A 14559-nucleotide genomic window follows, 5' to 3' on the forward strand; every position below is an offset into this window, starting at 1 on the left:
TCATTCTTAAAAGGACAATTTCAAAGGCTTTAATGACTTGCTGGAAAATGTTTGTGACAGAGAATTAATTTTACATACAATTTATGGTGAATCCGGCATCAAAATTCAGAAGAAGAGTTTTTAGCTTCTGACTTGTCATGTGACGCGTCCGACGTGCTGACGTGGCAGGCGGCGTACTGACGTGCGTAGGTTTAAGTTTGTTTGCTAATGTTAGCCGTATTATCAGCAGAATTAGCTTGTTTTTTTGTGCTCCTTAGTCCGGGTTAACGAACAGTGAAGACGGGGAACGACTGTCGAGACGCACTGCAAGGTTTCACCAGCCAGGACAAACTCTGGTAAGTGCTGTGCATCAGCTACGCCTAATGCAGCCGAACCCTTATTTCATAGATTCAGAAATAATATAGAACCTCTATCCAGCTAAAATAAATGCATGTGTCGTAGTTAAAAATACTTCTCAGCAATTTTCAGAATTTTTTCCAAAATTCGGCTTCAAAATATTCCACCGGTTAATTACAGTTTTATTTTTTTTTCTACATTTAGCTGCAAATCGTTTTTACAGTGATTAGGCTAGCCGCTAGCATTGCTGTGTTCGGCTCTATAAAGAGAAAGGAATGGATGAAGTTCATAAAGTACACTCTTATGATTTAGATAATTCTTGAATGACTTGCTTTAAGCCGACTTGGCGAAGAAGAACGCAGCAGTTTGGAAATATATTTAAAACGCTTTTTATTTTGCGAAAGATCCTCCACTTTTTTTCTAAATGGAGCTTAAAGACAAACAGTAATAGTTTGGTGATAAAATTGCTGTTGAACACGAGAAGCAGATTTGGACCTCATTAAATAAACTCTGTTACCCGGGGTCAGGTTTGTGTTGCATGCAAGCAGCTGGAGTTCAAACTGTAGGAGAATGAATATTGGCTCTAAAAGTAAGAAGCGGATGGTGCTGCCCAGCCGTCCTGAGCCCCCGACCGTGGACCAGATCCTGGAAGACCTCGACAGAGCTGCTCCTGATGACCCGATCTTCAGCATCCTAGAAAAGACTGGACAAGGTGACTCCACAAGGACGTGTATAGGGTGGGGATGATAGTGAGTGGCAACTTTTAAAACTGGGAGCACTGGGAAGGAGAGACAGAGAAAGAGCAAGTTTGGGATCTTTCATTAAAGCAGCATGTCAGAAGCCACAGTCACTTTTGTCACGACTGATGATGAATATAAGGGGCAGAAATTGTCATTTCACTGGCCATTGTAAGTAGCTTCTTGGTCAGGAAAAAACCCACAAAGTAAACCATTTTATATTATTTTTGAATAGTTCAGCATATTTGAAGTAGGGTGGTGTGATGTTGTCATCTACTCTTTTGTGTTTGAATCAATTTTAGTGATTTAAACTATAATCTCCAAGTCAAGCAATGTGGTTTGACGGGGTGCCACTTTGGCTCGGTGGGCGAGCAGGCAGCCACATGCACTTGCTGGGTTTGACAACAAAACACAATGGGAGTGATTTTGGGGAGACAATAACGTGATGTAATGGCTGCAAAAGTGACAGAAAGCAGTACATGCACAGGATTGGACTGAAACGTGCTAAAAGGAAGTTCATCTGTGAGTAGGGCTGCTCAATTAATCGAATTTTAATCACGATTACGATCTGGGCTTTCAACGATCATTAAAAATGACTGAGCCGATTAAGATAAGATAAGATAGAACTTTATTTTTATGTCTTTATGTCATCCATAAGGGATGCATTTGACATATGTTTAACATATTATAGCCCAACAAGTTACTTATAGCACTTTAAATATGAGCAATCGCTTTTTGGCAAATACCGGAAATCAGTTTTTGGCAGACAATCACTTTTTGGCACAACACCGGTCCATGAAAATATTGTCGGGCATAAACGGTCCATGGCGCAAAAAAGGTTGGAGACCGCTGATTAAGAGGACCCGAGGGAAGCTCGGAAAGCTAAGCAGAAGTTATTTGGAGAGGAGAGTGACTGCTGTTGGTTGAAAAGAGAGGTAAAAAAAAACTTCAGTGGTGTTGCACACTATTTTATATTATTTTTCAAAGTCATTATTCAATACATTGTAATTGTTAACCCTTTAAAGCCGGTCAGAGCAGCACGCTCTGTTTTGCGTAACTATTTTTAAATCCCAGTAGCACTGCAACCACGTAAGCTAGCGCAATATTTTGTTTTGCATATGAAACCGGAGGAGTTGTACTTACATCTTATGCCATCAGCTTGTCCTCGGTCACGGTTTCCTTCCACATAAATCTTTGCAAAAATTGCATAAAAAGCACTTGCAGGAACAAAAACATAATATTCCAGAAACACGCTTTGCCGATCCGACCAGCTGTTCGTAACACTTCACACATTAAAACAGAAGTCAGCGCGAACTATCGCATGTCGCCATTTCCTGGCCGAAACCGGAAGTGACGTCATTTTCGCGGAAATTGTAGTTTTTTACTTGTAGGCCTTAAAAGCCTATACTGGTCATGTTTGACTTTTCTGAATAGTTGCTGTGATGCTTAGAACTCAAACTGCACTGCTGGAAATAGTTTATTTTGATGCACCTGCTGTTTTCTTTGCAAATTTGCATCATAGGATTGTTTTTTGTTTTTCCTGCAGTATATAAAAATTGGTGTATCTCCAAAATAAAACTATGAAGACACTCAAAATAAATTTCCTGTTGTTGTAAACTATTTTTTGCAACTTTTTTGTATTTAAAGTTTTGAGGGATAAACCTCTTAAATTTCCCCAAGTAGAAATATATGTAAAAAACCCAAAAACGATTTTCAATTTTTTTGTAGTTTATTGCACTTTTTTGCAATTAATGTAATTACTATGGACTTAATGCATACATATTATTAAAATATGGGCTATAACAGTTGTATAGCAACTTGAAATGCTCCCACAAATGGCACTACAACATGTAAAAAAATAATATAAGCTCTGGCGGACTTGGTTCTATGGTAGATCTTAAAGGGTTAAATAAATATCGTCAAATAATCGAGATCTCAATTTCAGTGAAAATAATCGTGATTATCATTTTTGCCATAATCGAGCCGCCCTATCTTTGAGGCAGAAAAAGATACAGCTAATTGCATGACTCCTAATAATGTAGAAACACATTTACTGTTAGTTTAGTCATGTTACTCTCTCCCCCAGTGTTCAAGGTCTGTTAGTGTGTTTTTGTAGTGTTTTTCTAAGGTGCCGTGTATTTGACCTCTCAGGGACACTGTAGATTTCTTGCTTCAAACTTCATCCGACGCTGCTGCTTTATAGCAGATATATAAACTGATCGAAATCTCAAGGTTTACTCTGTTTCCTCCTCAGACGTGCCCCGTGCCGCAGACAGCGAGGTGGAGCTACGGTTCCAGAAGTGTCGTCGATATCTGGAGCTGAACAAGGAGCTGCAGGAGGCTCGGGACCGGCTGGTGCAGCAGAGGGTAGAGCTGAAAGCAGCAGGAGAGCAGGCAGACAGAGAGGTGGAAGAAATCAGAAGTCAACAGCTCTGATTTGACCTTCCCTGTTGGACAGACTCTCCTTGTCATTCGTGGTCTGGCTCGGTTTCACTGAAGTCTTCTCAAACTCACTGACTTGGCACAAACCTGCGCTGGTGCCACTGCGTCAGGCGCACAGCACTAGCTGACCTCTAACCCTAGAGCAGAAGTACATGATTTTGTATACCTAAGGATTGTTGGAGATCAAGACTACTTCACAATAAGTCTGATGCTGAGCAAAGCTTTAAATGTGAAGCAACATGAAGAGTTTGATGTCAATCATTACTAAATTATAATTAGTATAGTTAATGTCTGTCATGTAGCAGTTTAATATTTCACATTTTTCCAGTTGTATGTTAACTCAGATTGAAATAAATGTTGATGTAATGGATCAAGCAAAAGTGCCAGATTACATACTGTAAAGGGGAAAATAAAATGATCAGAGTTGTTTGGTTAATCGGTATCTTAAAGAAAGCAAGAAAGCACCTTGTCTTAAGAATTGCTGCCCAAATTACATTTACTGCCAGTTTGTTGTTTCTACGGGTTCCTGTAGGTCATTAAGGCTTTAATTCAAAATCAAGAAAAAGAAGGCCGTAAACACCCCCCCCCCCCCCCCCCCCCCCAAATAAAGTTAAAAAAAAATTAATGGTTGTATTTAGAGATGATGTATGTTTGACATTTGACTTTGAAAGTCATTTTTTATGAAGAAGCTGTTGTTTGAATATCATTTGCTCAGAGTTATTTTTTATAAAACGCATTAAGCTTTTAATCATCTTTGGAAAATTGCTGCTTTTCACAGTGTAACCATACTTTTTTAATACATAGTTTGGGAGATTTTGTTTACAAGTTACATTTTGTATGCAATAAAACTGCCATCAGAAGAGGGCAGCACTTTACCAGAACATTTTAGTGTTGGGTCCAAATAAAGTGAAATCCGTATAAGAAAGCTCCTACCGGCTATAAAGACACACTAACCAGTGAAACCTGACATTTGCTCAAAGCAAATTACTACTTGTTACGACTCCGGCGGTGTGGACACCCCTGACTGGACAGAACGTCGACACAGCTGTTTAAGGAAACACATCACTTTTTATTGAATGAAGACATTTAAAATGACATACGTCTGTTTTGCACGTTACCATGATACCTCTGGAGCCTTGTTCATGCTCACGATGCTTCGACCAAGTTCACAGTTAGGTTCAGACCTGCATTAAACTTGTCTCCAGTCACGCATAAACAAGGCACCAGCAGAGACTCAGATGGTATTTGTCTCCCTGCTCATCTTGTTCACACCTCATTCAGTCTGGATGGGGCTGCTAATGTGATTCTGCACCCTAAATCTGTCTTTTGAGTGTCAAACACTCAGCTAGTTTCCTCTCAGGTCTACAGTTACAAGCTCAAAAGGTTTTCACTGGATGTTCAGAAATATTTTAATCATTATGTTTGAATATTTTTCCCTGGTTAGGAAAGCTCAGATCAGATTTCTTTTTTTAACCGATTTATTATTGATTAATATTCTACTTATTTACTCAATTACTTGTTAGGTCTACATCATAAAAGAGTGAAAAATATCAAATGAAGATTAAATGTTATGTCAGAACAGGTAATTTTTTTTACATCTTATTGATGTGACTTTTCTTCCTTTGCTTTTTCATGGGGAATATGTCAAGCTAAGGATTTAACAGGTTATTTGATTTTTCTGGTTTGCTAAGTGATAAAGTAGCAAACAGCTGCACCTCTTAACTGCTCTCCTAACAGTTTAAAAGACTAAAACACTGTGACTTTCTCAGCTTTGTTGAACCACACTACTGTAATCATGTGCGCAGTGTTCTGCAGATGTTTTCAGTTACTTCTTCCAGAGCTTTGCACAAAATCCAATCGTGTTTGACACTCAAGAGATAGATTTCTGTAGTGAATCACTTTTAAAACTTTAAATTGGTGTTGGGACTTGAAAGGATTGCATTCGGAAGCTTCTTGGGTTTTATTGAAACATGCTTTGAGAACACAGTAAGGAATTATGTTTTTTTAAATTACCGGCCCCCTTAACGTAGACTAACTTTCATCCCATTCAGCTCAGCGGGCACACATGAAAGAGTGATGGTACAATTACAGAGAATATTCATCGTCTTTGTATTTTCCACCTATCACTACTTTTACAGCAATACAGTTAAGCGGATATTAACACATTATAAAGACTTCCAGAAGATGACTTCTGTGAGAACGCACGTCTGTCCACTCAAAGCCCGACCATCAGTGAAGTAGCAAACAGTACCTGAATCTAGTAGCAAACACAACGTCAGAGGCATGGAGTCGCTTTGCTCATCTATGCTGACAGCTTATATCTTTATAGGTTTTTGCAGCACAACAATACAGATGGCAGGTAACGCTGTTGTCGGGCTTTGGAGAGTATATTAACACTGAATATTATTCAGTGTCCACAATGTTAACAGGTGTGTGTATACAGTCAGTGAATATATTAGCATGCTGTCAGGGAGCGACACCAAGGCTCTTCTACCCACCACGGAGCTGTAGTATATCTGCATATTTACAATACTGATTAAGACACATTAAGAGAACTGGAAAGAGTGAAATCGTTCAGAATCTGCTGATGCTTTCTGTGGAAGATGCTGTAATATTTCTGCATGTTTGGGTCATTGCAATTTTCAAATGACAGAGTAGAACTGTTTTATGGAAATGCTCAATTTAAACTGCTATAATTCATTGCTGTAGAGTAAAAGTTTTGTATAGCAATATACATTCAGACATTCACTAAACACATGTGCAATCTGACTCGACAGCTGCGGCATGATGTCTGCTTTTATGATGCTAATAGATTGTCAGAAAGGTGTTAATGGTATTGTTCACTGTCAAGGTCATAATGGATAGTTCTTATATTTTGCCCCTCTAAGCGAATGGACAAAATGTTAGGAAGATTAACCAACATTTCACTTGAAATAAACATAATTATCACCTTTGTGTTAATGTAAAAAAAATCCGAAAATGTGTGGTATAGCTGTTGTGCAAGACTGGACAAAAATATGTTTGGTGGATTTTTAAGGTGTGAACAAGAAGTTCTGAGAATAGGACCAAGAAAATCATTTCGATTTACACTTCTGACTTTCTGTCCAAGCTCATCTTTTTGGGCATGTCCAGATAGCGTCTAATGTGGCTTTATTTGAATGATTATGTGGAAGTCCTGTCCTCGTGCACTTGGTGAGAACATTCAGTGGAAATGACTTGAAATGTTGTGCATCAAAAAGCAGGACTTTTAGAGAGATCTAAAAATGATGACCATGAATGTGAGACTGACCAATTGTAAATCAGGAAAGGTTTGTGAATTCTTTTTGGACCTTTTTAAAAGTAACTTTTTGATCACACCTTGTATATTCATGTTGTCAAGTAAGCACGCCCAAAACCTCAACATATTCATTTTCACTTTCATTTTGGTATCCAGATTTTTCAGTTTTGTACTAGTTACATTTTTATCATTTAACGCATTACAAAGGATGCCTTTGAAAAGACAACAATGCGTTGAGTTTTCAAAAAACATCCACAAAGTGTATACACACATCAGGAAATTAATAAAATAGGAAAATTCACAGAAATACAAGTGTAATATTGATCGAGAACAGCGATTTGGGGGAAAAAAGTGCATTTGAGCAACTGGTTTCCTCGGAAATGTGGAAAACCTACTGGGCTCTGTATGTAACAGGAAAGGCTAACATCATATTCAGCTGAGCATGGAAGGAGGACTCCAAGCGATGATGTATTTATGTAAAAAATACTTTACATGTTAGTGTATTTATGTCAGTAAGAGTCTGTCAACAGTCTGCCACAGTTTGAACCTTTTTATGTAGAAGTCCAACCAAGTGATCATTCAAAAGTTTGCATAATATTGGTCTTTTTAATCGATTGTGTCCAAGAGACTGATGATATACGTGCTGAAATTTCTAATTTCTACTAGGCAATGATTATTCTACAAATACAAAAAAAAGGAGTACAAAAATGCACGTTCTCTTCATGTGAGATTTTCCTTAGAAGTGCAATAACTGACAGTTATTGGTGGTTTGTTCAGGTCAAACTTGCCTCAATGCATACATCCAACTTTGTATGAATGGTAGAAGGAAGCCATAATCAATTGCTCAGAGAAAAACTTTGATTCCAGTGAATGGTTTAAATAAGGGTCAATACCCGAGGTATGGGGACCAGCACACTCCTCATCTGTCCATCTGAGTGCTGGGTCATCTGTATCAACCAATAATCCACCAAATACCCCATGGCTCACTTTTTCCCCCCTGACTTCTCAATTATTGTCCCTACTTGGTTCTGGCTGTCTTGTAGACAGCATGTCATGGGGCTGGGGATGTAATTAAATGGAGTGACTCGTGCAGCCTTGCTTGGGGATCCCTGTCGGAAAGTCACAACTCCACCCATGTGGCTATCTGCTGTTCCAGTGGAGATGGTGCTCCTCAGAGAGCCTTCGGAATCTCCTTCCTGGAGGTTACTCCCAGAGGTGGCACTAATCTTTCTGAGGAGGGCCAGTCTTGCTACTTCCTCAGAGATCACTGGAGCTGTTTCGACTGTAGGTGAGGTACTTGAGTTGGTCTTGTTATTTGATAAATCTTCTGTCTGGACGGTTGCATCACTTGTCTTGCGGGATGCAAGTAGAATGGTTGGCAGTTTTCCTGGAAGAGCTGGTGGCTTTGGCTTTTCTCCATCAGGAGAAGGCACCAGAGGTAATGCATTTGCTGGCAGAGTACTCTTCAAGATTTGAGGTACATCTTCATCCCTGATCCTCCTCCAGGTAACTCCATCTTTTAGACGAGATGCGGACCTCTGCCCTTTCTTCTTGGTATCATCCTCACTCTTCGCTCTTCCACTTGAATCAGATGAAGAGGAGCGGAGGGAAGAACGACTGGTCACTCGGCTCAGTATGTTTATGCTTGGTGATGAGGCATGACGTTTAAAGGTGTCCTTGTCTTGCTGCTGCCTGAGTCCAGAAAGTCTTCCAGGTCCATTTCGCTGAGCCACCCTGCAGGGGCTTTCAGAGCTTGTTCTCCTAGCTGAGCGTCTTGAAGATAGGTCCCTTTCACTGGATGTTGCTCTTGATAGAGTTGCTGTCTGCTTGTGAAGGCCGGTGTTTGGCCTCTGGATTTGTTGTTTTTGATCTGGATCTTTTACTTGCACCCTTCTTGGGGGTTGCACAGCAGCCTTAAGTTCCTGACATCGGGATGAGCACAAGAAGACAGCTGAAGCTCCAGGAACTGCTCTGCGAGGTGATCCATTCTGAGATCCTGGTGTATTGCGAGCAGAGCTGTCACGTCTCAACATGGTCTTTGATTCCTTAATGAAAGTTAGCTGTCTCAAGAATCCATTGCGATCAGACTCACTGCCACTTGAATGGACAGAAGTCATCCTAACGAGATCAAACCGATTTGCTGGTACCACCCTTTTCCCATTGACCTGATTTGTTTGTCTACCAGTTGTTTGGTTTGTTACCAGTGGGGACAATGGTCTGGGTTGCCTGACAGAATTTTGCATGAAAGGAATTCGGACAGGAGACTTTTGAGTTTTAGGTGGTGGGGATTTCTCATTTTGATTCACAACAGGAGAGCGTCCTTTTCTTTCAGGAGGACTAGTAGCTGGTGGGCTACTAGCTGGTGTAGCATTCTTTTTCTGGATGGATTTGTTAGTCTGAGCTGGAGAAGTTATCTTCTTCTGTGACTGTTTGGATGGTGTTGAGCTCTGCGATGATCCAGAAGATGAACTTTTTGGTATTCTTGGAGGTGGGGTAGAGCTCCTCTTTGGCAAAGACAGTTCCATATCCTGGGGGTGGCCTAGCCGGTGAAGGCTCTTTGATCTGTGCTGCGCTAGGTTTGGATTCTTTGGAGCATCTGTTTTGGTTGGTACTTTTCTGGGAGGTGGTCTTTGTGATGGAGCCGTCTCTTTTTTCGGTGTATAAATCACTGTCCTGCCTCTGAAAACCACTGGTAAGTTTGGAACTGGCTTGCGCTGTGCAAAGTCTAAAGGTTTATTTGCCTTTTTGTCCTTAGCAAACTTTCTTTCTTTGGGTGTAAAGCTGGATGTTGACATGAATGACAGGACCGACTCAGTCTCTTCAGAGGACGGGTCTTGAGACTTTGAAGCTTGTAGTCCAGTGACCACACAGTTAGCACCTTCTTGTATGGCTCTCCATTCAACACTATTGAGGTCTGACTCTTTATCCCATGCCATGTCATCACTATCTATTTCCTCATCCACGTCCCACCCACCAGAAACCTTGTGTTTTTGTTTTTGAGTATTTTCTGCTTTCTTTTTCCTGGCAGCCAACTTCCTTCTCTGTTTGGGCATGGCAGATGTTATGCACTTTTGAAGGAGATCGTCCTCTGAATCCATGCTGACAGAGCTTGGCGAGCTTTGCTCTTCGTATTGGCAGTGAATGTTCACTGGCTTTGTTTGCTGTACTATGTTCACTGCTTTATTGTGTCTGTTCTTGTACCATATTTGTTGGGCTTTTGATTTATGATCATCATATTCAGCATCACTCAGTGAACTGAGAGAGGAGCTGAGTGAATAACAAGCCATTGATTCATCTTTTATCAGATTCTGTTTTATCCTGTGAAACCCTCTGGACTTTGCTTGGGAATTATCTGACTGGCCAATATTTGTCATGCTTCGGGAAAGATTGCTTTTGCATGGTTCTCTGAAATGTTTTCGATTCATGACCTCATTGTCATTGTCATAGAAGCTGTTGCTGTCCTCTGAAGACAATGTTGGTTGTCGGTACATTTTATTTCCTTTTTGTGAACCCATATTGATGTTACTTTCTGTGTTTTGCTTAATGACAGGCAGTTCCAGTTTTCTGATGGGGCCTTGATCTTGTCTCCTTCTTTGTTGTTTAGGAGACTGTTCACGATTTTTTTGGTTTGCCACTCTATCAGCTACCTCTTTGCTCTGCATCAGCACCTTCTGAGTGGGAACGACATGTCTGGTTGTTCTGCTCATTTGTATCTCAGGTGAGTAGTTCATCCGGTTGGGTTTGTGGAAATGTGAGAATATTCGCAAGTCTTCAATCCTCTTTGCCTCATCGTTCTGTTTGTTCATCCCTTTAGCTGTGCAGTCTTTAGCCCCCCTCTCCCTCACTGGATATTGCAGTGTTTCATCACTCAAAGATGTCGTGCTTGAGAAGTTGACAGGTGTTCCTTCTGCTGAATCAGTAAAAGATGAATCATCAAATTTTAAGTCTTTTTGAGGGATGACAATTCTTCTCCCGGGACACATTTGGGTTTTGCCATTTGGGAGCATCATGTAAACTGGAAGATGAATTGGTTTTCGGCCCTGGGAGTTCAGAATATGAGGAGGGATCGTGGTCATCAGGCAAGGTTTTACTTTTCTCAACTTTGATGGCATTGCTGAGTTGATGCATTCCTTTAAGATTTCTATGTCATCATCTGAATTGCCCTCACTGTATCGCTCCCCATTGTCATGTCCTTGCTCATCATCCTCAGGGTTGTCGTTTTGCTGGAGCAGGGGAGTTAATTTGAGCTCTACATCTTTCTGTATGTAGTGCTCGTGTAGAGGTAGAGCACTTAAACTGGAAGCACAAGAGAAGTTCTCGGTGGGTTTTTCCACAGTAAAGTAGATCATTGTGTCCAAATCAGGAGGAAGGTTAAACCTCTCCTTAGAGTCTGCAATCTCCATGAACTTCCGCAGACTGCTTTCCCATTGCCCTGCTATTCCTGTCATCTGTGTTTCTGGCCCATTGGGCTCAACACAACATGGAGTTTTACTTCGACTGGGAGGCATGGTTTGCCCTGGGCTATCAGGAAGATCACTTGGGCTTATTGTTCCATCAATCATTTCACTGCATGGATCACTCTGAATTGAGCTGGCAATGGAAGGAGACTCAAAGCTACCCAGTGAACTGACCGAGCTACAGCGACTCATTACCAGGGGTGTCTCATGGATGTAGTTCTCAGATGAACTAGAAGGTGATCGGTCTTCAAGTATGGCAGGTGAAGCTCCTCTTAGGAACACTTTTTCCCTTTTGGCTGGACAGGGGATCTCAATGGGATTTGTCTCTTTGCTTGGGAAGGTTTTTGAATCAGTCATTAGCAGTTGACTGTCACTCAGATCCTCCAAGGTTTCATCCTCTTCAACTCTCTTCACCATTTCTCCATCTTCCACTTCAATTATTTCTAATGATGAGTCACTTTCCAGTTCATTTTCACTTTGCCCATCCAGAGCTCCATCGCCTGAGGAGAGGGAGGACAGCGAGCTACAGCGAGAGAAGCAGATTGGGGTATTTTCCACAGAATATTTCTGGACTGTCTCCATCGTTCCGATGGTTGGGCTTCGGGTTGAAGTGATTGGAGAAAATTTTGCAATACTCCCTCCTGTCATCACAGTAGGTACCCATGCTTGCCGCCTCATTGCTTGGGCAGCCTGGACATTGATAGCAGTCTTTGCTACACCAAATTTGGCTACACTCTGAATGAGAGGGACCTGTTGATAAGTAGGAGAAAGTTTTATTGAAGTCATGCTGACATCAGAGGACACTTTAGTGGATGCACTAACTGGTGTTTGTACAGGTGGATCTTGGTTCTTTTCTGTGTTTGCATTGCTGAGCTCTAGAACTTTTACATTTTTGTTTTCAGCAGAATCTCTCTCTGGAATTTCTTGCTGGCTACTCTCAATCAGGGCAGCAGGTCCTACATTAATATACTCTTGATGGGCCACTTTCAGGTCGAGCTGATTGGGTCGTTGCTGTTGCATCATTAGAGCTTTTGGTGAAGGGCGCATCTGGTCTTTGCTTCCGCAGTATCCATCACTGGTGCTGCCGCTGTTCAGACTATCTGTTGATACACTAGTATGGGCAGTTTTGAGGCGCAAGAGGGCATGGGCTCTGCTGAGCCGCTCCCTGTGGGCTAAGCTGCTTGTATCAGAGAGACGGCAGGGGGAACATGACTTTGCCCGGGCTTCATTGAGTTCATCCAGTCCATAAGGCCAGTCTGCCAGGTGGTCCTCAGAGCTTAGGCTTAAACTGTCCTCTGAGGATGTGTGCATGGTGATGTCCTCCACTAACCTGTCAATCTTGGCAACTGTGTTGGTGATCTTTTCTGCTAGCTTCTCTGCAGCAGCAGAGACCACATCATCAGGAGAAGCATGTTTCTTCTCGACAGTCTGAGGCGGGTCTACATCTCGCTCAGGCTCACTATCCCTCTTGCGAAGCTGGTTTTGCAGGAGGTTAGAGTTGGTGAGAAACATGGACAGCATGGAGAAACTCCCAGTGTCCAGGCTACTTGAGATGTTTGGAGCCTCATCATCATCAAAACAACCGGAATCAGATGCGTAATCCTTTGCCAAACTCTCGATGTAACGTAGTGGCTTGTTGAGGGTCAGGTGTTTGGGGCTCTGTTTCTCAAGGGTATCAAAGGTTTCTGCGAGATGTTTGGCATCCAACTCTGCCTCCAGAGCTTTCTGCTTCCTCATGTAGAGTGAGGGCATGCAAGACCCGGGGGATACAACCGCAGTGTCCTTATATTTAAGTGGTCGATTGGTTAGGAGGTTCCTTAAAGCTGCAGCGCTGCCCATGGCTATCATCTTGTGCTTGGAGTGGATAAGATTGCGCAGCATGCTAACTGCCCCGAGGTCCCACAGCAGCTCCTGGTCTTTTGGGCTTCTGGCCGAAAGGTTCCAAAGAGTCCCGCAGGCGTTGCTTACTATGGTCAGGCTGTGGGAGCGCAGGTGCTGCAGCAGAGTCTGGAGGCAGTTGTGGTCCCTGAGGATTTGCCTGCGAAGAAAGAAAGAATGTAGAAGGCACTTTAATAACTTTGCTATATACAACTGAAAAATCCCTCTTTTGTAGTTGTAGGTTTTTATGTTTAGTTCAGATTATGTTATTTTATACTACTGTATGGTTTCTGATCATATATCTGGTGAACATCACATTGTATCTCCTTTCTAATGCATCATCGTAATGTAATACAACAATGTCTGAATAAAATCTGATACTTTTTTCTACAAATGTCTTCAAATTTATTTTAATATAATACAGGAATAGGAGGAAGGGATCTAAAAAAAACAGTGAATAGAAATCGAATTACAATAGAGCCCCGTTTTTAGGGGAAAATCTGCATAATTTATTAATATCCTGTTGCTGCGGCTTCTGTGCCAGCTCCTCTGTGACATCATACAGATCCATGAATAAAAAAAGTGTTAACCTGAGCACTGAGAGCAGTCTGAAGTCTAAGCAATTAGCTCACTGGGATTACTTGTACATATGCTCATGTTTAAAGTTTTTACATGAAACGTTTATCATGAACATGGATGGAAATAATTGTTGTCTGGGAACGTTAGATGAGGGTGAAACCTCTGAGTCTCATGAGCACACCTATAGTCTTCTCGTGTGGCAACCAGACTGGACACATTTCGAAGGATTCCTCCGCCGCTCTCGATGATGGCAAGTGAGTTGGTCTGACAGCGATACGTCAGTGTGCTGACCAGGAAGCCCAAAGCGCCATCCACTGAACAGATTGCTACCTTGTTGTCGATACTGTGAGCGGACAGGTTCCACAGAGCGCTCAGAAGACTCTTCAACGTTGACTCCTGCAGAACCAAAAAACACAAAAACAGGTTTCTTAGGTATGACAAGGAAAAATGGTAAAAAACAAAAAGAAAAAAGCTTAAACTTTAAAAGTTGTAATAAATTCTGTTTCATTCTGTTCCTCCAGATTATTCTCTATGATCTTCCAAAATAAAAGCTTCTCCTTCTCTGGGGGGAGATTTGTTTTCATTACCTTGGTGGCCTGCAGCGCGCAGGTCATCAGTGCAGACACACAGCCGATGTCTCGGAGGACTTTCTTACTGCTGATGTCAGCCCTCCAGGACAAGTTCCTCAGGATACTGGAGACCACCTGATGGAGCTCCTCACTGTCGGAGGCCAGCTGGGCCACCAAAGCCTGGAGACAGCTCTTCTTCGAACACAGAGTGGCCTGCAGGAGTAAAATGAATGTATTACTGTAGTGGATCAGTAAAAAGGGCTGAGCCAGATTTAAATGATGCT

The 14559-nt window shown here is 41.8% G+C and overlaps 2 protein-coding genes across 2 annotated transcripts in view; one reads left to right on the plus strand and one right to left on the minus strand.

The window, feature by feature from the left end:
- Positions 1-147: 147 nt before the first annotated feature.
- Positions 148-4103, plus strand: cUnh19orf25 (chromosome Un C19orf25 homolog). The gene is made up of 3 exons (XM_080882140.1): positions 148-335; positions 864-1048; positions 3328-4103. Exons 2-3 carry the CDS (start codon positions 907-909, stop codon positions 3507-3509), a joined length of 324 nt encoding a protein of 107 aa, XP_080738266.1. The 5' UTR covers positions 148-335; positions 864-906; the 3' UTR covers positions 3510-4103.
- Positions 4099-14559, minus strand: part of apc2 (APC regulator of WNT signaling pathway 2) — a 46128-nt gene continuing 35667 nt past the window's right edge. Inside the window, exons 12-14 of the mRNA XM_080882138.1 lie at positions 14294-14488; positions 13888-14102; positions 4099-13287 (exon numbers count right to left, since the gene is read on the minus strand). Of these exons, the coding sequence (XP_080738264.1) occupies positions 7776-13287; positions 13888-14102; positions 14294-14488 (5922 nt within the window). The 3' untranslated portion in view covers positions 4099-7775. The remainder of the gene's footprint in view (positions 13288-13887; positions 14103-14293; positions 14489-14559) is intronic.

The sequence above is a fragment of the Rhamphochromis sp. 'chilingali' genome, assembly GCF_963969265.1.
Source record: "Rhamphochromis sp. 'chilingali' genome assembly, chromosome: 5".
NCBI lineage: Eukaryota > Metazoa > Chordata > Actinopteri > Cichliformes > Cichlidae > Rhamphochromis > Rhamphochromis sp. 'chilingali'.